At 44.4% G+C, this 22,771-nt stretch overlaps 1 protein-coding gene across 1 annotated transcript; it reads left to right on the forward strand.

Moving 5' to 3' along the window:
• Nucleotides 1-874: 874 nt before the first annotated feature.
• Nucleotides 875-13,238, forward strand: LOC123026872 (potassium channel subfamily K member 16-like). The gene is made up of 5 exons (XM_044436977.1): nucleotides 875-1,069; nucleotides 1,913-2,033; nucleotides 4,901-5,067; nucleotides 7,207-7,375; nucleotides 12,881-13,238. The coding sequence occupies exons 1-5, from the start codon at nucleotides 875-877 to the stop codon at nucleotides 13,153-13,155; spliced, it is 927 nt and encodes a 308-aa protein (XP_044292912.1). The 3' UTR covers nucleotides 13,156-13,238.
• The last annotated feature ends 9,533 nt before the right edge of the window (nucleotides 13,239-22,771 follow it).

Here is a 22,771-nt window from a genome sequence, read left to right on the forward strand (position 1 = left end):
CTTCAGGTTCTTGAAAAGTGCTACCCTATCCCCCGAAGACCTTAAGAACTGGGCAGGCTGGCTCCCATGAGGGAAAGCAGTCTTTCAGGAGCAAAATGCCCGGAGTGTCTGCACAAAATGAGCAAAAGCTCTGCCATAATGCGGACAAGAACAGTTTTAGACTTAAGATGGGATCCCTGTTCTGATCAGGAATCCATGTTACAAGTTTTACTTCCCCCCTACACCTTAGAAATGCTAAGTTCCCTGTCCTGGAGGTTCTTCCTTTTGTGTTGTGTTGCCCTTAACCCATTCAACCCTATTGTTTTACTGGCCTGTCCCTATAGCAAACTGCCTAGTGATTCCCCAACCTGCCTCCAAAAGTGTATTTAACTGATAACAGCATCTTGTACAGACTCCATCTTTGTAGTCCCCTTGGGGGCTGCCAACATGACGCATGTATTCCCTGTAGGTCCGAATAAACTGCGAACATTTTCCTTATCGGGTGCAATCCTATGCATGTGTACACAGAAAAGTTCTCTGCCGTTTGCAGCATTTCCCAGCCAGTCCTGTTGCAAATTGTAGGACTCTTCTCTGTCTAAAGATGCCTTGTTTCTTGACTCTCCTATAAAGCCAGTGAAACAGAGTTTTGCACTATGTGGGAAGTCCCTGAATTGCAAATAATGCTCCAGCTGGTGATGTCATTTCAAGAAACTTCCTTACAAACATCTGTGAGAATTAATTATGTCCCTGTGAAATCCCAGAAGAAAGGGAAGCGGCCTTGCTCCGACTGCCCTGCGCTGTGAGCCCGGCCTCAGGGGAAATGACAAATAAGGACTTGTTTACCAGCCAGCCTCAACCCTCTTCCACTTTTGCTCACATTCCTGCACAGACGGCCATGATCCACAGCCGCCTGCAGAATGGCTTCCTGATAGTCGGTTACCTTGTTTACCTCCTGCTGGGCGCACTCGTCTTCCAGGTATTGGAGAAGGATGCTGAACAGACACACCGTGGCGCCATCTTCAGGATGAAGGAGGACTTCCTGAAGAACTTCACTTCCCTCAGCCCGGCTGAGGTGAAGGTCATTCTGGAGGTAGGTCACCATTTCATCATGGATGGAACGGATGTCGCCCCTTGTCTGGGTGGTGGTTGAATTTTCTAGTTCTGATTCTTGGCCTGGGAAATCTGCATCTCACTAGTCAATAATGAAGCCACCCAAACCACCCAGATCTAAGGTAGACCTGCAGAGATGGGCACTGGAGAACCTCAGTGCAGAACCTCGCTCCACCAGGAGTCCTCGTCCTGCCTTCCAGAGTTCCCCACAAGGACCACCTCCCCTCTTCCTGCTCCACCCCTTTCCCATCATTTGCTGGTTTCCTAACTTCTGCATGGCTTTCCCCCTGTTCTAATCACTTCCTGACAGTCAGGACCCCGAGGGTGTGGAATGGGCTTCCACGGGAGGTCGTTGAGGCCCCATCGGTGCGGGTGTTCAAGGATAGGCTGGACGTCCACACGGTGGGCATGTCGTGAGCGGAGCCAGCTGGTGCCGGAGGTCAGACTAGATGGCCCGGGAGACCCCTTCTGACTTGCACTGTTTCTATGTTAATGCTTTTCCTAGGGAATAGTTATGGGAAGTAACTGCTTTATGCTAAAATATGCTAGGTGGGGTATTTTGGCACTGCCCTCTGGTCCTACGCCCTTGGCTGTTGGCACTGGGATGAAACCCCAGAAAACTGCACCGGAGAGCTTGGCTATTGGGAGGTACAGAAGTGAACTGAGTAAATAAAAACCAAACAAAACCCTTCTCTAACCTGCAGCCTTCTCCAGCTTCCCACTGGCCAAGCTAGGTGGAAACGATGGAGCTGCTGGTTGGGAGCATCTGAGTCAGGGGAATATCGTTAATATTCAGTCAACTGAACGTTGCCTTTAATTGCAGAATTTGATGGAAGCTGTTAGGACGGGGATCTATTCAAAAGGGAACGAGTCTCCTGATGGACACAGCAACTGGGGTTTCAGTAACTCTTTCTTCTTCGCGGGCTCTATGTTAGCCACAATAGGTAAACTCTTTCTGCTTCTCCCAGAAAATAAAAATAGAAATCAGTGCATACTCTGATAAATTGTGTCACATGCAGCTTCAGCCTTGACTATGGTCAACAAGGAAGCTGTCCACATCTCAGCCTCCCGCATCTTGCCCTCCCTTTTGCTGCCCACAGAAAGGTCTTTTGGATTGCTGGTGACCGTGATAACAGATATGTTTTTCCTTGATCAAACAAACACTACATCATTCCCACAGCTGTTGTAAAATAGTACAAGATAATGCATATTTGTTCAAATTCTGCCCCGCTAAAAGGGAATGATTGCAAATGTGTCTCTTATAATTCATGTAAGGAGGGAGCAGCTTTGCCTTCTGAAAAGGGAAATGGAGAACAGAGCATAAAACCAGAGTAGATAATATCAAGTTAGAAGAAAGGCTTACAACTCCCAGCATGCTCCAGTTTTGCTAGAAGTTCTAGGATAGGTCTCACTCTTATTTATTCTCACAACAGAATTAAAACTCATTACTTTATTCTCAAGTTGCCCAATTTTCTCAGATAGTGAAAATAAAAGATGTTGTCAGTCTAGGTTTTAAAATGTTCCTTTTTATAAGGAATGCCAAATCCTCACATCCAGAAACTTTTAATAGATTTGCACACTGAACTTGAAGTATCTCTCAAGAAAGCTCTTGGTTCATTCTCCAAGGAGTTTCCAGAAGCATATACAGAGTTTTCTATGAAGTAAGCAGGACTAGAGAAACTCAAATTTAAATCCTTGCTCAGCTTTATCTGAACAGATGCCAAGGCAGAACTTTCAGTCCAACACTCTTAGGACAATCTTATGCATTCAAGTGGGTCTTACTCTCTGGTAAACCTGCAGCTGCTGCATAATATAGTTCAGCAGCCATGCTTTGACGAATGCATAATAACCATGCATCTTTCTACCCTAGGCAAACCTTCTCTGCACATATGCATGGGATGAGCAGGAGAATCCATCCCTTTCCCATGGCTGGGTAGTTCTGACGACAGAAAACAAAGGGGTATGCTAGAGAAAATAAACTACACTAAGACCCCAAGTAAGTGCCATAAATGAGAGACCCATGAACAGGCCTTGTCTGGTTCTCACATTGATAAAACAGCCTTTGAACCTGCTCAGTCCCCAGTGACTCTTTGTCTTGGCTCTGTCAAATGTCATATTTGGAACGGTTCCATAGTATTTTTTCTGCTTGGTTGTCTGATTATTCTGGAGTGCCGTGTTCAATCTTTGTGGGATTTGAGCCCAAAGCAACACTGTTTAGCCCTGAAACTATGTAGGACATTTGCTCATTTCAGTGATGAACATCCCTTTGGGGAAGACTGTGACAGCATCTTCAGGGTACTGGGAATCCTCCAGCATGAGAAATGGAGTCTCCAAACGCATCTCTTCTTGCTAAACTTCCATGGATTATAGCCCACCATCAGATGCATGAAGATTTATTGAAAGGTTCATGTTTTCAGACATTTGCATTGATTCCCTTCCACCCAAAAAGCCCAAGCTGATTGATCTGATCTTGCCCTTTTCCACTTTAGCCTCACAGTCGTCTAGACCAAGCATCAGTGACTGGCCCAAAGTGAACTTCATGGCCATGTGGGAAGCCAGGTCTCACCCCTCACTCCTAACCTCTACACGACACTACACTGCACTGCACTACACAACACTGGCTCATTGGTACAAGTGTAGCAGCTATTTGTGAATGGGGGTCAAAAGAAAATTAGTGTCTGTTGTCAGCACAGCTGCTACACAAACATTCAGACACTTGTTGTTAGTTGTGAGATCGCGACCCCATGGACAACACTCCTCCAGGCCTTCTTGTCCTCCACCGTCCCCCGGAGTCCACCCAGGCTCACGCCACTGACATTGACACTGGCGGTCAGCAAATAAATCCATCTGGTATAGTAAAGGCCTTGATAGGACAAACCTCTCTCAGTGGCTTAGCCATGCTACATTGTCAGATTTATTTATTTTATTATTTATTAAAACATTTCTATGCCGCCCCATTCGCTGAAGCCTCGGGGCGGCTCACAATTGTGTGAACCTGGACTGTTTCTTGCAGGGCAGCTTGTTTGTGGGCAGCAAAGCGCTTTGACAACGTAGGGCTTATTTTACACACAACCTAGTTGGCCAGCTTGATTGTGTGTACTAGAAAATGGCAAACATTCTTTGCTGGAGCGCCTCTTAATGGCTTCATTTGCACTCATGTCCCAGTCAACTCCCCCCCCCCCCCCGAATTCTATGAAGGGGGATAGTTTGCACTTTCCTAAGCACCCAGCATCTCAGAAAAGGGTGGAAAAGTGCCTAGAACTTGAAAAAGAAAACCTCATCACGAAAAGAGTGATTTAGTGGCTACCCCCTTTTTATAAGCAAAGATGATGGCTTTGGGGTCTCTTGACAGCTTGGCTTTTGACAGCAGTCAAGAGTAAACAGTCAAAAATAAAGCTTTTTGCAGCATCTCTGATTCAATGTCCACGAAGGCTACAAGAGACACTTTGAGAACCATTTGCTTTGTTTTTAAAGTTCCTTTACTCTACCTTGGACAACATTGTGGGCTACAGTGCGCAGAAGCATATGCCAGAATAAATTTGTAGGTCTTTAAGGTGCCACAGGCTTTTCGCGGCAACAGGCTAAGATGGCTACCTCAGGAGGTGTTCTGAGGAAATCCCAAGGATGTGCTTATAAGCAGATGGGAGATCGTTCAGGCAGAAGATCAAAGTGACTAGGAACCAGTCTTGAATGTAAGAGGATGGCGTATATTCAGAGCACAAAGGTACTCAGGTCTAGAGCCCTGCAGGACAAGGCGAGCAACATCCCAGGTTATGGAGACGTGCTTTGAAATACTTTCCTCTTTTGGCAGGCTATGGAAACGTCTCCCCCAAAACAGCAGCTGGTCAGATCTTTTGCGTCTTCTTTGCTCTCTTTGGAATTCCCTTGAACATTGTCTTCCTGCACCGCATTGGCAAAATCCTCTCAACACTTTGTGAAAGGTTTGCAAAGTGGCTATACCAGAAGGGAATGAAGAAGGTAATTACACGGGCGCAATCTCCAGATGACCAAATAAACCTGGTTTCTTCACCAGCCACAAGACTCAACACGTGGTCATTCAGCTGCAACGCAGTCTCTGCGACTTGGTCACACTGGAGCTTCTATGCATTTGCAGAACTCCTTGAATCACCGACAGAACATCCCTATCCTGAAGTTACAGGGGGTAGCAGCTAGGATGTATTTTATTTATTTATTTAGAAAATTTCTATGCCGCCCCATTCGCCGAAGCCTCAGGGCGGCTCACAAACATAAATAACTTCAATTAAAATAATATAAATTAACAGTATAAAATAAGTCGGCCTGTCCAAAGAATAAAATAAATAAATACTATTAACAGTTAAAATGACATTTGAATAAAAAGGTCTTCGTCTGGCACCGAAAAACAAATAACGACGGCGCCAGGCGGACCTCTCTGGGGAGCACATTCCATAGATTGGGCGCCACCGCAGAGAAAGCCCGCCTCCAAGTACTCACCCTCCTAATTTCCTTCACGGAGGGTTCCCGGAGAAGGGCCTCTCCCGCAGATCTCAGGGGGCGGGCGGGCATATATGGATGTAAATGCTCCTTCAGGTAACCAGACCCAAGCCATTAAGGGCTTTATAGGTCATCACCAACACCCTGAATTGGGCCCGGACTTCAGTGGGAAGCCACTGAAGCTGACAGAGGACTGGAGTCATATGAACATAACGCCCAGTCCCCGTCAGCAACCTGGTAGCTCCAATTGAAGTATCCGGACAGTCTTCAAGGGTAGCCCCATGTAGAGCGTGTTACAGAAGTCAAGGCGGGAAGTCACTAACGCGTGTGTCACTGTCGCCAGGCAGTCATACTCCAGGTAGGGGTGCAGCTGATGGATCAGCCGAAGCTGAAAGAAAGCGCTCCTCGGCACCGCTGTCACCTGAGCTTCTAGTGAAAGCTCCGGATCGAGGAGCACTCCCAAGCTGCGAACCTTGTCCCTAAGAGGGAGTGCAACCCCATTCAGGACTAGGTTCAATTCACCCTCCCCAAAGCCCAATCCGCCAACCAACAGGACCTCCGTCTTGTCTGGACTGAACTTCAGTTTTGATGTATCCATCAAATCTGACCAAGTCCATGTACTGCACCCAAATTTGGTTAAATCCAAATTTGGATCCAGTTGTAAAAACACTTGACTGGCTGTGTTGGCAAGTAAATGCAGGCAGGCAGGTCCCCCTCACTGCAAATGTGGCATTGCTCAAACAGCAAGGCCAGCACAAGATGGAATACAGTGAGTAGCATCAACAACACCTGTAATAAAACATTTGGACAGGTTTCCCATATATTTCCAGAATCTATTCAAAGTGGCAGCCACATTAATTAACTGTACTGGCATTCTGCTTTTGCATCATGGCATCATTGCCCTGCATTTTTACCCCACCTTGTTTCCTCTTGTGGGGAGCCATAAGGCAACTACCACAGTCCCCTTCCGGTCCTTTTTACGTAGCTTCCTGGCAACAACCCTGTGAGAGCAAGTGACTGGCCCAAAGTCACACAGGGAGCTTCATGGTCGAGTGAAGAGCAGAACCTGGATCTCGCAGGACCCCAGTCCAGCACTCTACCTACCACACCTCCCTGGCTCTGTACCAGGAAAAACAGCATCAAAATGGGTAATCTTTACAGTTCTGCTTGGCATACAACTGAAATACCTGCTGGACTGCCTTCTCTTCCATCAGTCCACCCTGTCCATTGAGATGGCCACCTAAAGCCTTTCTCTGCAAGCTCCTGCCCTCTGCCACGTGGGAGGCAGTGACTAGAAAGAGAGTCTTTTTGGTGGTGGCTCCTTACCTTTAGGATGCCATTTCCAAGGAGACCTGCCTGGAAACAATAGAGGCTAGTAAACAATAGAATAGAACAAACAACAGAAGCAGGGTGAATTGGGAAGGATCTGCAGATCTCCCATTCCCCTCATAAGGCAAGAAAGACTAAGTCAGCCTGCATGGAGATGGAGTTAATTTTTCCTCACACTGGAAGGGAAAGTTAAAAAAGAAAAAAGAAAAAAAAGAAGCAGCAGCAGCAGCAGCAACATGGCTAACAAAGAGGTAAAAATAAGGCCAAGGCAATTTGGGCCTCTGGGCCATCAAACCTGCCATTTTTGTCTTTCAGAAAACCACACGATGCTTGACTCTTTTGTTCTTCCTGCTTATGGGAATACTCGTGTTCCTGTGTGTGCCATCCTTCATCTTTCAAGAGATAGAGGGCTGGACTTACAGTGAAGCCATTTATTTTGCATTTATTACCCTCAGCACCATTGGCTTCGGAGATTACGTAACAGGTATGGTTTCCTGCGGCTGTTTGCAAGGGCTACTGTGTGTGACCTCAGGGTGGCTTGCTCGGTCCCACTTTGTGGGACCCGAATTCCACTGCCTGCTTAAGACACCTGAATCTGGGCTGCTCTCATTATGGAAGTGAACTGTGCTCCTTCAGTGGACTCCCAGAATGAACCAATCTGTGCCACTAAAAGTATACAGACTTCCAAACTATGGTATGTGCAAACTATCATTTGGGATCCTGATTGGACAACTGCAATGCACTCCATGTGGGGCTGCCCTTGAAGGTGGCCCAGATACTTCAGCTGGCCCAAAACAGAGCAGCCAGGCTTTTTACAAGGACTGGTAAATATGCTTGCATAACACGGGTCTTGTACTGTCTGCCGTGGCCACCAATTGAAGTCTGGGCCCAATTCGAGGTGCTAACAATGATATATAAAGCCCTAAATGGTTTAGGGCCTGAGTACCTGAAGGAGCATCTCCTTCCATATACAGCTGCCTGACCCCTAAGATCTTTGTCTGAGGTCCTTTTTCGGGAGCCCTCCTTGAAGGAGATCAAAAGAGTGGCTACCCAGAGAAGGGCCTTCTCTGTGGTGGCACCCCAGGTCTGGAACCTGCTCCCAAGAGAGATGTGCTGGGTGCTGACACATTATTCATTTTGGCAGCAGGCCGAAACTTTATTTTCATTATGTTTTAAGGTTTAATGTTGTTTTAATGATTGGCTTTTATTGTATGCCTGTACAATAGACCTGTTGCTGTTTACTGTATTGCCATCCTGAGACCCCTGATATTGAATGGGATATAAACGTAAAAATACTTTAAGCCTCCACAGTAAAAGAGATGCAACGAATCTGCTGAACACTGATTCAAAATAGGAAAGCATCCATCGAAAGCATCACCAGAAGGAGAGTTTAACCATGGCACCTTCTCAAACTGGGGAAAGGTTGAGTGGCAGAGCACAGTGCTCAGTCCAGCCAGTGGCACGAAGCTGGATTCCCACTGAACATCAGGAAAAACTCCCTGAAGATTTATTTACTGTTCTATTATGAACTGAAACGTTTTAAATAAATAAATAAATAAATAATTTATATCATTTCTATACCATCCATCAGCAAAAAAAAAAAAAAAAAAAAGGCTCTCTGGCCGATTCACATTGTGAAAATGTACAAGAAAGACAAGATCCAACAATATATTAAATCAGTTAACATATAAAATCAGACAAATATAATGCTTCAAATAAAATGGAAACAATAAGCCTACAGCAGCTGCAATCAGATCAGGTATAACAGAAGTACAAGATAAAATGCAATGTAAAAAATAAGAAAAAATGTAAATGTTAAAATACTGGGTAAATAAGGTTTATACCTGGTGCTGAAAGGAGTAAAGAGTAGGTGCCAAGTGCAGCTCTTTGGAGAGCGGGTGCCACCACCAAAGAGGCTATTCCCCCAGTAGCCAGCCCCTTTGCTTCCTTTAGAGGGGGCTCTCTGAGAAGAACCTCAGACAATGACCTCAAGGCCCAGGCAGGAGAGGAATAGGAAACTGGACTGCCAGTACAAATCTTCCATGCGAGAACAGCCGGGGCTCTTCAGCTTAGGAAAAGAGCAGGTGAGGGGAGACACGACAGAGGTGTTTAAAATAACGCTTGGTGTGGAAAAAGTGAAGAGAGTCATTTTTCTCTCTCCCTTAACACTCAAACCTGGGGCATCCCAGGAAGCTGACTAGTGGGAGGTTTTGGACAGGTGAAAGGAAGGCCTTCTTCACACAATGTAGAGTTAAACTAAGGAATTCACTGTCATGGGAGGGGGCGATGGCCACCAGTCTAGGTGGCTTTAAACAGGAACTGGACATATTCATGAGGGGGGAGGCTCTCCGTGGCTACTAGCCTTGCTGGCCATGTGCTCCCTCCTTCACCAGAGGTGGCCTGGCTGCATACTCCAGCGGCTGAGGAGCTAGGAGGGAGGAGGCCTTGCACCCATCATCCTGCTGGAGGGATCCTGTGGGCAGCTGGTTTGCCACCATGTGAACAGAGTGCTAGACTAGATGGACCTCGGATCTGACCCAGCATGGCTTTTCTTAAGATCTAGTGTAATAATCTCCTTCATGGATCACTGCCTTGCCGTGGCGAAGGGGCTTGCGTAGCTCAATGAAGCTATGAGCTATGCCGTGCAGGGTCACCCAAGACGGACAGGTCATAGCAGAGAGCTCTGACAAAAGGTGATCCACTGGAGAAGGAAATGGCAACCCACTCCAGTATCTTTGCCATGAAAACCCCATGGACAGTACCAAAAGGCAAAAAGATATGATGCCGGAAGATGAGCCCCTCAGGTCGGAAGGTGTCCAATATGCTACTGGAGAAGAGCAGAGGGCTAGTACTAGTAGCACCAGAAAGAATGAAGCGACTGGGTCAAAGCCGAAAGGACACTCAGTTGCTTATGTATCTGGTGATGAAAGGAAAGTTCGATGCTGCAAAGATCTATACTCCATAGGAACCTGGAATGTAAGATCCATGAATCAAGGCAAGCTGGATGTGGTCAAACAAGAGATGACAAGACTGAACATCGACATCTTAGGAATCAGTGAACTAAAATGGACAGGAATGGGTGCATTTAATTCAGATGACCATCAGGTATTCTACTGCGGGCAAGAATCCCTCAGAAGAAATGGAGTAGCCTTCATAGTCAATAAAAGAGTAGGAAAAGCAGTACTGGGATACAATCTCCAAAATGACAGAATGATCTCAGTTTGAATCCAAGGAAAACCATTCAACATCACAATAGTCCAAGTCTACGCCCCAACCACTGGTGCTGAAGAGGCTGAAGTTGACCGGTTCTATGAAGGCCTACAACACCTTCTAGAATTAACACCCAAAAATGATGTCCTTATCATCATGGGGGACTGGAATGCTGAAGTAGGAAGCCAAAAGATAACCGGAATAACAGGCAAGTTTGGCCTTGGAGTACAAAATGAAGCAGGGCACAGGCTGGTAGAATTTTGTCAAGAGAATACGATGGTCATAGCAAACACTCTTTTCCAACAACCCAAGAGACGACTCTACACATGGACATCACCAGACGGTCAACGCAGAAATCAGATTGACTATGTGCTCTGCAGCCAAAGATGGAGAAGCTCTATACAGTCAGTAAAAACTAGACCAGGAGCTGACTGTGGCTCAGATCATGAGCTTCTGGTTGCAAAATTTAGGCTTAAGTTGAAGAAAGTAGGGAAAAGCACTAGACCACTCAGGTATGACCTAAATCATATCCCTGATGAATATACAGTAGAGGCGACAAATAGATTTAAGGAATTAGATCTGATAGACAGAGTGCCTGAAGAACTATGGATGGAGGTTCACAACATTGTACAAGAGGCAGCAACTAAAACCATCCCAGAGAAAAAGAAATGCAAGAAAGCAAAATGCTGTCTGAGGAAGCTTTACAAATAGCTGAGGAAAGAAAGGAAGCAAAAGGCAAGGGAGAAAGAGAAAGATACAAACAATTGAATGCAGAATTCCAGAGAATAGCTAGAAGAGATAAGAATGCCTTCTTAAATGAACAGTGCAAAGAAATAGAAGAAAACAATAGACTAGGGAGGACCAGAGATCTCTTCAAGAAAATTGGAGATATGAAGGGAACATTTCATGCAAAGATGGGCATGATAAAGAACCAAAATGGCAGGGACAGAACAGAGGCAGAAGAGATTAAGAAGAGGTGGCAAGATTACACAGAAGAACTATACAAGAAAGAGCTTAACGTCCCTGATAACCACGATGGGGTGGTCACTGACCTCAAGCCAGACATCCCGTAATGTGAAGTCAAATGGGCCTTAGGAAGTCTGAGCAACAACAAAGCTAGTGGAGGCAACAGTATTCCAGCTGAGCTATTCAATATCCTAAAAGACGATGCAGTTAAAGTACTACACTCAGTATGCCAGCAAATTTGGAAAACTCAACAGTGGCCACAGGATTGGAAAAGGTCAGTTTACATTCCCATCCCAAAGAAGGGCAATGCCAAAGAGTGTTCAAACTACCGCACCGTTGCACTCATTTCACATGCTAGCAAAGTGATGCTCAAAATCCTACAAGCTAGGCTCCAGCAGTATGTGAACTGAGAACTACCAGAAGTACAGGCAGGATTTCGAAGAGTGAGAGGAACTAGAGATCAAATTGCCAACATACGCTGGATCATGGAGAAAGCTAGGGAGTTCCAGAAAAACATCTACTTCTGCTTCATTGAGTATGCTGAAGCCTTTGATTGTGTGGATCACAACAAATTGTGGCAAGTTCTTAAAGAGATGGGAGTACCAGACCATCTCATTTGTCTCTTGAGAAACCTATATGCGGGTCAAGAAGCAACAGTGAGAACTGGACACGGAACCACTGATTGGTTCAAAATTAAGAAAGGAGTTCGGCAAGGCTGTATACTGACACCCTGCCTATTTCACTTATATGCAGAGCACATCATGAGAAAGGCGGGCCTAGATGAATCACCAGTTGGAATTAAGATTGCTGGGAGAAATATCAACAACCTCAGATATGCAGATGATACCACTCTCATGGCAAGTGAAGAGGAACTAAAGAGCCTCTTGATGCAGGTGAAGGAGGAGAGCGCAAAAGTTGGCTTGAAACTCAACATTAAGAAAACTAAGATCATGGCATCCAGTCCTCTCACTTCCTGGCAAATAGATGGGGAAGAAATGGAGGTAGTGACAGATTTTATTTTCCTGGGCTCCAAGATCACCACAGACAGGGTCTGCAGCCAAGAAATTAAAAGACACTTGCTCCTTGGGAGGAAAGCTATGGCAAATTTAGACAGCATACTAAAAAGCAGATACATCACCCTGCCAACAAAAGTGTGTATAGTCAAGGCTATGGTTTTCCCAGTTGCAATGTATGGCTGTGAAAGCTGGACCATAAGGAAGGCTGAGCGCAAAAGGATTGAGGCCTTTGAATTGTGGTGCTGGAGGAGACTCCTGTGAGTCCCTTGGACTGCAAGGTGATCAAACCAGTCAGTCCTAGAGTAGATCAGCCCTGACTGCTCTTTAGAAGACCAGATCCTGAAGATGAAACTCAAATACTCTGGCCACCTAATCAGAAGGAAGGACTCCCTAGAGCAGAGCCTAATGCTGGGAACAATAGATAACAAAAGAAGAAGGAAACGGCAGAGGATGAGGTGGCTGGATGGAGTCACTGGGGCTGTGGGTGTGAGCTTAAGTGGACTCTGAGGGATGGTGGAGGACAGGAAGGCCTGGAGGAATGTTGTCCATGGGGTTGCGATGGGTTGGACACGACTTCGCGACTAAGAACAACAACAAAGTGTAATAATGGCTTATAATAATAAATGGCATAATTTAATCAGTTTGAATGTAACCGCAAGTTTTGCCAAGAAATGGCAAAGTCAAAAACAACGCAAAGGTAGGAGGTTCCAACGCACAGACAAGTTCCTCATAGAAACTGCACATTTTTAAGAGTTCGCTCCTAACAGATATTATGTTTCTTTCCCCTGTGCGCTCAGGAAGACAACATGATAAGAACTATTTTCCAGGGTACAGGATTTTGGTAGCAATTTGGATTATCTTCGGACTCGCTTGGATAGCCCTGCTGTTTAATCTACTGACCGCATTACTGGAAGAGCCAGAAGAAAAACCCATAGAAGAGTACCTACAGGTCAAAAGAGTTACAAGAAAGAAGAAAAAGCAAAATCCAGAAGGGGATCCGCCTTCTACATTTCCCCTGGAAAATGATTTATCTTTACACCCAAAGGAAGATGAACAGAAAAATCAGTTATAACAGCAAGGGGACTGTTTTTTGCAATTATATGTCATGGCAATATTCTACTGGCTTCCTGAAAACTGGCCAGTGATCTTTCTGTTATGTAATAAAATAAGATTTTACAGGAATTTTGCATGGAATGCTCCCATCTCCTCTTTGCAGAGCATACATCCTAGTTTCATAATACGACGGGTTTTCAAAAAGTTTCTGCACTTTCTATTTTATAAATATATTTTATATACGTTTTGCTGATGGCATTAAAAAGTTTGGGAAAAATGCATTGAAAAGGAAGGTGACTATGTAGAAATGTGATGAAATTTTTTGAAATTTTATTTAATAGAGTTAAAAAAGTGTGGAAACGTTTTGAAAACCCCTGCTATATTCTCAATTTTTAGCCCACCAAGAGTTCCAGGTTGGACTCTCTTAGAATCCAAGTTCTGCCCTTTCAGAATGCATACTATAATAGACTTGTCCTTCTTTAAGATACTACAAGACTCTGTGATTTCATATTTTGAAATTCAAAATGTAGAGTTCAAGATTCACTTTGGAACTTACAGCATTACAGTGCCTTTTAAAAAAAACTTTTGCAGTAGTTCTCAGCATCTAACAAGGGAGCATCTATTTCCCATTTGGTCTTGGTTTGCACCTAAGCTCAACCCAAGCTATGTGCCAACCCTGCATCAGGGTTTAAATACAGGTGGTTACTCACAGAGAATCCATGGTTTGTTCATGTGTTGTGAACTCTGGAGTGCCTGGGGTACACAACCCAAAGTTAAACCACAGTGGAGTGTTTGCATGCAACAACAGCTGACAATTCAAGGAAACCCCATGATTCAACCCATTCTCAGCTGTGCCTTGTGCAAACCAGGTCTGTGATTAAACTTCTTGAGGCCCTAGGAAGGGAGCTGAAACTGGAACAAGGTCAGCTCTGGCAACGTAGACCATAAATTTTAACATGGACCAACTGCATAAAGAACGTAATGGCCTTGAGCTTAACAAGAGCTGCACAAGGCTGCCAAGGAATTTTGAGTTAAGGACATGAGCTGTCAGGACTTGGTACACTCCACCCAATTAAGCACATCAAACCCGGGAGGAGCAAAACTATGTTTTATACTTTAGAATAAGTTTGATCACAGCAAAATGGCAATCAAACGGGAGCACATGATGGAGTCCCCTTTTATACCTCTGCTGACCTGGTCGTGATGACAGATGCCCAGAAGATTGAAATTCCCACCACCAGTGCTGATTGGTACATTTGAATGCAGTTGGTTCCCACCCTCACCTGGGAGTTGGGCTGGGCGCTCTGGCAGGAGGTTGCTCACTCTCTGGCCACGTGGAATGCTCCCATTTACCTTGACGATACTTGGGGATGTGAACAGCCCGTCTGGGGTTAATGTCAGCCAGCTAGATATGTCCCACAGTCATGTGTCCTTAACTCAGAGAAGATGTGACAGTCCATAGCAGCAACAAACTAGAAAAATGCATAGTATATAATCATTAAAATTTATTACTACATTTTCTTTTAAACCTTGAAAATAGATTTTTCCAGCAGCCTCAGCCACTGGCACTGAAGAACGAGGTGTTCAGCTCTTCTTGCCCATGTCATTCTCTCAAGTGAAACGACGCTTCCTTCCATGCTTCCTCATGCAGAAACGTTCTTGTCACACAGAAATCTAGATGTCAAAAGACTTCTCCCTGATCTGCTAGCTTTCTAGCTGCAGGGATTTCCTTTTCAGGGAGGTACATCCTATGATGCTGCATGGCTTTAGCATCTCTGTGAAATGCAGGTCACCCACTTATGACCATTTGCTTGCAATCAGATTCTTAGAGAGTACAAAAATGCTGTGTGCGCGCCACTTCATGCAATCTGATTTTTTTTCTGCAAACCAGAGGAGGGGAAAAACCTACAGAAACAAAGATCTTAAAAAAAAAGCTTAGTAGAGTTAGACCTGCTTACTTTAGATCAGGATCGGCAACCAGTGGCTCCAGAGCTGCACGTGGTTCTTGAATCCCTCTGCTGCTCAAAATTCGGGCCAGCACAGCCGCCTAGGCTGGTTAAGTAAATTGCTGCATTCCTCTATTGTGCAGGGAAAGAGTGGAACAAGCTTCCTGCAGGCTCTCCTGTTACTCAACCCCTGCTGAAAACAATCTCTTTCTCCAAATGTAACCTCCTTCCTCTGAATGATAAAAGCTTGGGACCTGTCACAATTCACAGCACTTGACTGTTTATCTGCTAATCAGTCACTAAACACACCTGTATCTCCCATCTGGGACCTGCTGAGCTTCCCCTCCACCCCTCACCCCGTAGGCCAACCATGGATAAATTGAAGAAAAGTTTCTGAAGAAAACCGAACGTTTGATGGTACGTGGGTAGATTCACTTGCTTTTACCGCTGACAAACTTACGGGGTTTGCTGTTTAATGCGTGCAGCCCTTTAGGCACTGACTTTGACTCTGCAGAAAGCTGTTCTCCTATTCAAAATATATGAAAGGAATCCTACTAGTTTATAATGTAAGATCAAAAATAACAGTTTTTAGTGACTGAACAAGAGCTGCAGCTAAATCTTAATGAAGATACAGATCTACTTGTTTTTTTAGGAGTTCAAAATGTTTTTGTTGCATACAGAAATATTTTTTTTCTCTGTAGCAGTTCATTGATTTCATAAATGCAACATACTATAGTTTTTTTTTTACACATATCATAAAGGTAAACGATATATGCAGTGTTATCTTCATTTTAGAGGTCAAAAGGGTTTTGTGGCTCCCGGTGTTTTGTTTTCTGTGGGAAACGGGTCCAAATAACTCTTTGAGTGCTTAAGGTTGCCGACCCGTTCTAGATATTTCCCCCCCTTGCCCGATATCAGAGCAGGAATTGCTTCCTAGCAATGAACAGGCCTCTTCTCCAACAGAGATGGGAGTTTATCCTCTTTGCAAAGCCAACGTTGTTTTCGCTTACATGCAACCAGGCTCCTGCTGCGAATCGGAGCACACGCAGCAGCGCAAAGAGGGGAAAAATCCAATCTACCCGGGCAGGCAAAAAAGCTAACAGCCCTGAAAGAAAAGCCGCTACAACCTGGCCATCGTGAGCAAGTCTTTGCCGCTTCCAATAATCCAGAAGGAATTACGCTAAGGGCTCCGGAGGGTGAGCAGGGCTTCGAGGTTTGCGTGCACGTCTGAATGTCGTTTCTTCAGCGTGCACCAAACTGCCCTGCAAGCAAATCGCGCCTGCTCCAAGCAAAAGCCATCAAGACTTGGCAGAGGCTGCAGCGGGAAACTGAACACCCAGAAGGGAAGCTCAGACCTTTGCAAAGGCGCCGGCTTTTTTGGCAGATCCAGAGATTTGCAGGTTACCATTGGAAGAGAGGGAAGAGGCGGGCTTGTCCATGTCTGGGAGCTGGCTTAAACTAAGCACGAAGCCTGACTTGCTTCCCTGCAGGAGCACTTCTTAAACCACGTCTTGTTGCGCTCAGTCAGGGCACGATACGGAGTCATTTTAGTGCTTTTGGCAGGCTTTTAAAGCCTCTTTCTCTTCCTAATTTACATACAGTTCGTGGTCCTACTTCATGGTGGGGTGGGGAACTTCTAGAAACAACGCACACCATGCATTTTTTTCCCAAATACCGGCCATGTCTCCCCTTCCTAGCCTTTTTCCTAAGCTGAAAAGTCCCCGCTGTGGTACCTGCTCCTCAAAGGGATCATTTTCATTGCCCCCTGCACATTTCCAGCTCAATAATGCCCTTTCTCAGTTAAAGCAGAGCTGCACAAAATATTGTAAGTGCACCCATAGTTTATTTGCTTCTATGGAAGCGGGAAGGTCCTCATTATTTCTGACTTGGGCTAATTTATGGGTGCTTGTCCTTCTTTGGTGGCTTCACTATCTTTTTATCGCTTTCATATAGTGTGCTTTTTGCTGGCTGCTATTTTGCAGTAATAAAGCAAACTACAAAAGTTCAAATGTGTAATAGTTGCTATTATCAAGTGCTTCATAGGAGTAGCAGCAAGCACTTAGTTAATACACTAAAATGTTGCATTTGTCTAACTGGCTGTCCTGGAGAAATCTCTCATTGGCCCAACACCCCTCCAAGAATGCCACAAATAAAGGAGGCTGCAATTAAGCCTTCTGCACCGGGCCAGCCGCAGAAGATGCTAGAAAGTTTCCCTTATATGGTAAGAAGATACTAGAAGGTTTTCTCAGTTGGTATCCTGCGTTTTGATTGGCTATTCTCGTGTAGCGTGGAACATGCTGATTGGTCGCTGTGCCCTTACGGGTGGTATCTCATACTTGGTATAAATACTATTTTCCACTGTATTTTTTAGGGAGTGATATTTTGTTCCTTGGGTGTAAAACATTAGAGATTTTCCTCATAAATTATTTTGTTACGGAGTCTTTTGTTTACTTGGGCCTCTGGATCTTTGAACCAGATAAAGGGTGGTTGTTTCCAAGGATTTTCTTTTTCTCCAACAGCAGGTTTAGGGTAGAACTATATAATTGTGAGATAAAGTGGAGGCCAAAATCTTATTTTTCCAAGTCTTCCTTAAATGAGCTCAGGTCCTTATTTTAAGCAAAGCCTTTGACCAGAAGAAAGCTGTAGTTCCAGAGCTTTAAAGCTAATTGTGAGAGAGTTTTTAAAATTTATTTACAAAATTGGTATGCTGTCCAATTATTAACATCTCTATTTTCAAGACATTGTATTGTTAGGAGATCCAGGAATTCTTAGATTTTTGTTGTAGTTTTAGAGCTTTAAATGTAATTGTGAGAAGATGTTTCTGAATGTTTTTCTTCCAAGTTGAGTTTATTTTCAAGACATTATAAATTGGTTAAGGGAGCCAGGTATTTATTTGTGATTTTGTTTTAGGTTCGTTAAAATGCTTGGAAAACAAATTTACTCAATTTTGTATTCAGTAGAGTATTATGTAGTTGCTGTGGTCGGATTGATAGGACTTGTTTGTAATTTAGAAGTAGGATTAAAAAGGAAATGAGAAAATATTTCAGCTGTTAGAGTTGCTTGGAAATGAATAGGAACGTTGCAAAAAGTTGGAAAAACTAAGATGAAGTATTTTGAGTTTATTTAACTATAGAAGTGGTTAGAAATCTATTTAGGGTGGAATTGAAACTATCAGAAGACAAGTTTGGATTTTAAAAAATATAAATTCGGAGCAGAGTTTGGAAATTGGAGGATTAATGGAGGGGCACGATAAGAGAATTGCAAATACATTAGAGAGATGTTAAATTGAAGAAAATGGAAATATATGACAATTTTAAGGTGGTGGTGTGCAATTGGGTAGTTTAGTTCAAAGAGAGAATGATTTTGAAGAAAGGTTAGCCTGTCCAGAGTCAAGGAACCATTTTATGACTAAGAGGGTGGGAATCTCAGGTGCTTTAGCAGAAGTGAAGACATTTACAGCTGCTAAAAATGCCCCAAAAGTAGCTGTGCTAAGAGCAAATATTTCTTGCTCTTGTTTAAGAGCTGGTGAGAGGTGCAGTGGTTAAGAGTGCAGGACCCCCAGGGCTTGGGCAATTTGAGTTCTAGTCCACGCTCAGCCATGGAGCCAACTGGGTGGCTTTTGGCCAGTCACAGACATTCAGCCCAACCCACCTCACAGGGTGGTTGTTGGGGAAATAAGATTTGAGAGCAGGAGGAAGAGAATGATACAAACTGCTTTTGAGCTTGTAAGGAAAAAGCAGGATATATATCTAGTTACAGATATGTTGAAGCACCATCTTATAACCCTGCTAGCTTGCTAATACTGGTCACAAGTTAATGCAGATAATAAGTGGCTGCAAGAAAAAAATACCGAAAGATCAAATTGGTGAGGGTGTTCAAGGATAGGCTGGACGTCATGAAGAGGCCCCTTCTGACTCGCTGTTTCTGTGTTTCTACATTTTCTAAGAAGCCAGAGAGTCTCTAGCTGTGGGGCAGCATACAAGTGTCATGAATAAATTATTCAGATAGGTATGCATTACCAGAGCCCTGTAAAACAAAATGTATGGCATGTGCTTAGTAAAGCTACTACTCCAGTTGTGTGAGATGGTATACCACACACAAAGCTTGTGCAGGGTCTGTGCCAGAGGAATAAAGTGAGAAAACCCCCACAAGATGCTTTCAGAGTGTTTAGCTCCATACAAGTCCTTTTCTTCCACATACTGAAGTAGCTTACTAAAACGGCTTGGGGCTGTAAAACTCAGTCCCCAAATCCCCCAGGGCACTGGCCTCCTCCCCTTGGAGGACTCCTTTGCTCCAGAGTCGTTTGCCCCTATAGCCCATGATTTTGGGAAAACAGCTTCACTAGGGTTACATTTACTCGAAAGTGTTGGGGGTTGCATAATTTTATGGGACATTTTCATCCACTGGGTCAGTTTAGGCTTTATAAAGCCAAAGTATTTGTATTCTTTTTCTTCTATTCTGAATCTGTCTAGTGAATACTTCATGGTCTTCGTGCGTTATGTTTATGTGCCTATGTTGAGCCCGTTGCTGGGAAGATTCTGTCTCTGAACTCAGGCCTTTTCTCAGCCCTTTTGGCATTTTTTCCCAAACTGGAAAAGCCTAGTATTAACTGCCCCAGTGGTTGACTGTCCAACTACCATGAAAGCCTGATTCTCCATGCAGCAAGATCTCTGAGCAAGGAAAATGATATGAGGACAAGGACGATGGCAAGGGGAATGGTGGGTGCAGTATTTGTAATCTGGACGGTCAGATTGGTTAAGCAATCCAGTCCCCAGTTAGGCTTCATTTGCCGTATAATGTGCATCCATTATGTTTGCATTTAGTAAGTGTTTTGCTATAGAATGTACTCTGGTCTCTCTGCTATAATTAGGGGTTCCTTATGAGAACCCGTGTGGTGTGGTGGCTGTTTGTTGGATTGCTTTTTACCTTTATGCTATGTATAAAAAACTAGTGTATTGCATTTATGAAATCAATGGACAGAGAAAACATTTTTATTTTTGCATGCAACAAAAACGCATTAAGCATACTGGTAAACCAGTCTCGTCAGCAGTGAAAGCACATGAATCTGCCCACGAACCATTAAACATTCTGTTTTCTTCTGAAACTTCTTTTCTTGGATTTATCCATGGTTGGCCTACCGGGGGTTGAAAAGCTCAATCGTGTGCCGGTGGGTTGTGACTTGTATTTTGAGTGACAGGAAGCCCCAGCAGAGGGATGAAAGAGCCACATGTGGCTTCGGAGCTGCAGGTTGCTGACACCTGCTCTAGGAACAAGATAGGGTCAAGGAGCCGCTCCCAAGCTGTGTGCCCTGTCCTTTAGGGGGAGTGCAACCCCATCCAGAATGGGGCCAAAATCACTCATCTGGAAGCCTGAACCACCTACCAACAGAACCTTCATCTTGTCTGTATGAAGCCTCAATTTACTGGCTCTCATCCAGCCCAATACCTCAGCCAGACACCGATTGAGGACCGACACCGCCTCACCTGGATTGGATGTTTTATTTATTTAAAACCTTTGTATGCCATCACCATATGCCTTGGAATCTTGGGACGGCTCACAATACATATAATTAAAAACAAAGTGATCTTTATAAATAAATTCAATAAAAGATTACATAAGGACAAAAAAAATGAAAACAAAAAGCGACTGTTCGACAATAAAATACTAGTTTTTAAAATAGCAATTCAATAAAAAGGCTTTAATGCCGGAAAGAAAATAAACTTGGTCCCAGGTGCACCTCTCCAGTAAGCGCATTCCATAATCTGAGCGCCACCGCAGAGAAGGCCCTGCTTTGGCTGGATGTTCTTTTTATCTCCTTCAAAATGTAAAAGAGAGGCAGAGCTGGGTGTCTTCAGCATACTGATAACTGCGTAGGCCAAAACTTTGGATGATCTCTCCCAGTGGTTTCATGTGGATGTTAACATGGGGGACAAAATAGAGCCCTGTGGAACCCCATGACAAAGCTGCCAGGTGTAAAGCTACAGTAGTCCCCCAGTACCACCTTCTGGACTTAGCTAGTCAGGTAGGAGTGGAAACACTGCAAAGCAGTGCCTCCAACTCCCAACCCGGCGAGCCTATCCAGAAGGATACCATGGTTGATGGTATCAAAAACTGCTGAGAGGTCCAGGAAAACCAACAGGGACACACTCCCGTCTGTCCCTGCACAGGTCATCATACAAAGCAAAGGCAGTCTCTGTTGCATAGATGGGCCTGAAACCAGATTGAAATGGGTCTAGATCAGGGGTCCTCAAACTTTTTAAATGGGGCCAGTTCACTGTCCCTCAGACTGTTGTGGGGTGGCTGGACTATAGTTTGAAAAAATGTGAACGAATTCCTATGCACACTGCATGTATCTTTCTTGTAGTGCAAAAAAAAAAAAAAAGCAAACTATACCATATTTAAAATGAATAATTTAATCAACATAAACTTACTTACTTCAATGGGAAGTATGGGCCTGTTTTTGACTAATGAGATGGTCAATGTCCGGTTCCATATTTGTCTCTGCTAGTCGTAACAAGTGATGCAAGTGTGCATCAGTTAGTCTGAATCTGGTTGGAGATTTCAGATGTTTCATTCGGGAAAAGTCTCTTCTTAGACATAGGTACTGCCAAAGATGGATGCCATTTTGAGTGCATGGTTCCTGAGATTAAGATACATCTCAGAAGGTAGAGATGCATAGAAATCAGTAAGGCTGCTTGACTTGAATGAGTCTTTCAGAGAGTCAATTCTGTAGTTTGGCCAGTTCCATTTGGTAAATCAGATCAACAAGGTCAATGTCAATTGAAAATGGGTTCTGGAAAACTTGAAAACTTGCTCGCAGTGCTGAAATACTGAGCTGCTTCTGCTTCACAAAAGTATTTTGCTGAGTTGTCAATCCATTTTTCAGTTTTAATATTTTATCTTTTCTCACTTGTCTGGCCAAACTATCATATTTATCCTTACGTTGAGTTTTGTAGTGTCAATGCAAGACCAGCACAGCATGGAGGTAGCTTGATCTAGCAGAGAGCATGGAGCTAGCCAGAGTTAGCAGAGAGAGCTGGCCCATGCGCAGTTGAAGGGAGCTGTCACAGTTTGGCGCATGGGCCAGCTCTCTGCTAGTCTCTAAAACAAAGAGTTTCAGAGTATGCCTGCACTGGCTCAGCTTTCAGACTCATTCGGAGATTGTGCCTCCATGTCTCCCTGGCTGTTCCTCCCTCGGCCCTTCCCTCAATCCTCTGAAGGGGGACTGCTCCCGGGGGGCCTGGAGAGCTCTTTTGGTTCTCAGACACCTCACCTCCTCCTCTAGGAGGGTAACCAGCTTGCTTCTGAAGGAGAAGAGCAAACATGTCGCAGCTTTCACAGCAGGCAGCAACTCCTGTGATTCCCGCCAAGGCCATCTTCTAGCCTGCCATGGGGAACCCACAGTACCCCTCACTCGCCCTTGTCTTCGCCAGTCCCCTGGCCACCCTCAGCACTCTCTCCCAGCCTCTGCTGCTTTGCTGCTCTGCCAAGAGCCAAAATAAAAAGGTTTTGACCTGGCACCAAAAAGAGTATAAACTATAGAGTATAAACTTCCCAAATTCCTTCTAGTCCACTCTTTCTATTTTGTAAGAACGGGGAGTGAAAAAAGTAATGTGTTCTCAGCATCTACATGTGGGCAGGGTGGGGCAGCTGAATGGCACAGGTGCAGGAATGTGTGGGAAGGCGGGT

The sequence above is a fragment of the Varanus komodoensis genome, unplaced genomic scaffold (genome assembly GCF_004798865.1).
Source record: "Varanus komodoensis strain SLA01 unplaced genomic scaffold, ASM479886v1 scaffold3, whole genome shotgun sequence".
NCBI lineage: Eukaryota > Metazoa > Chordata > Lepidosauria > Squamata > Varanidae > Varanus > Varanus komodoensis.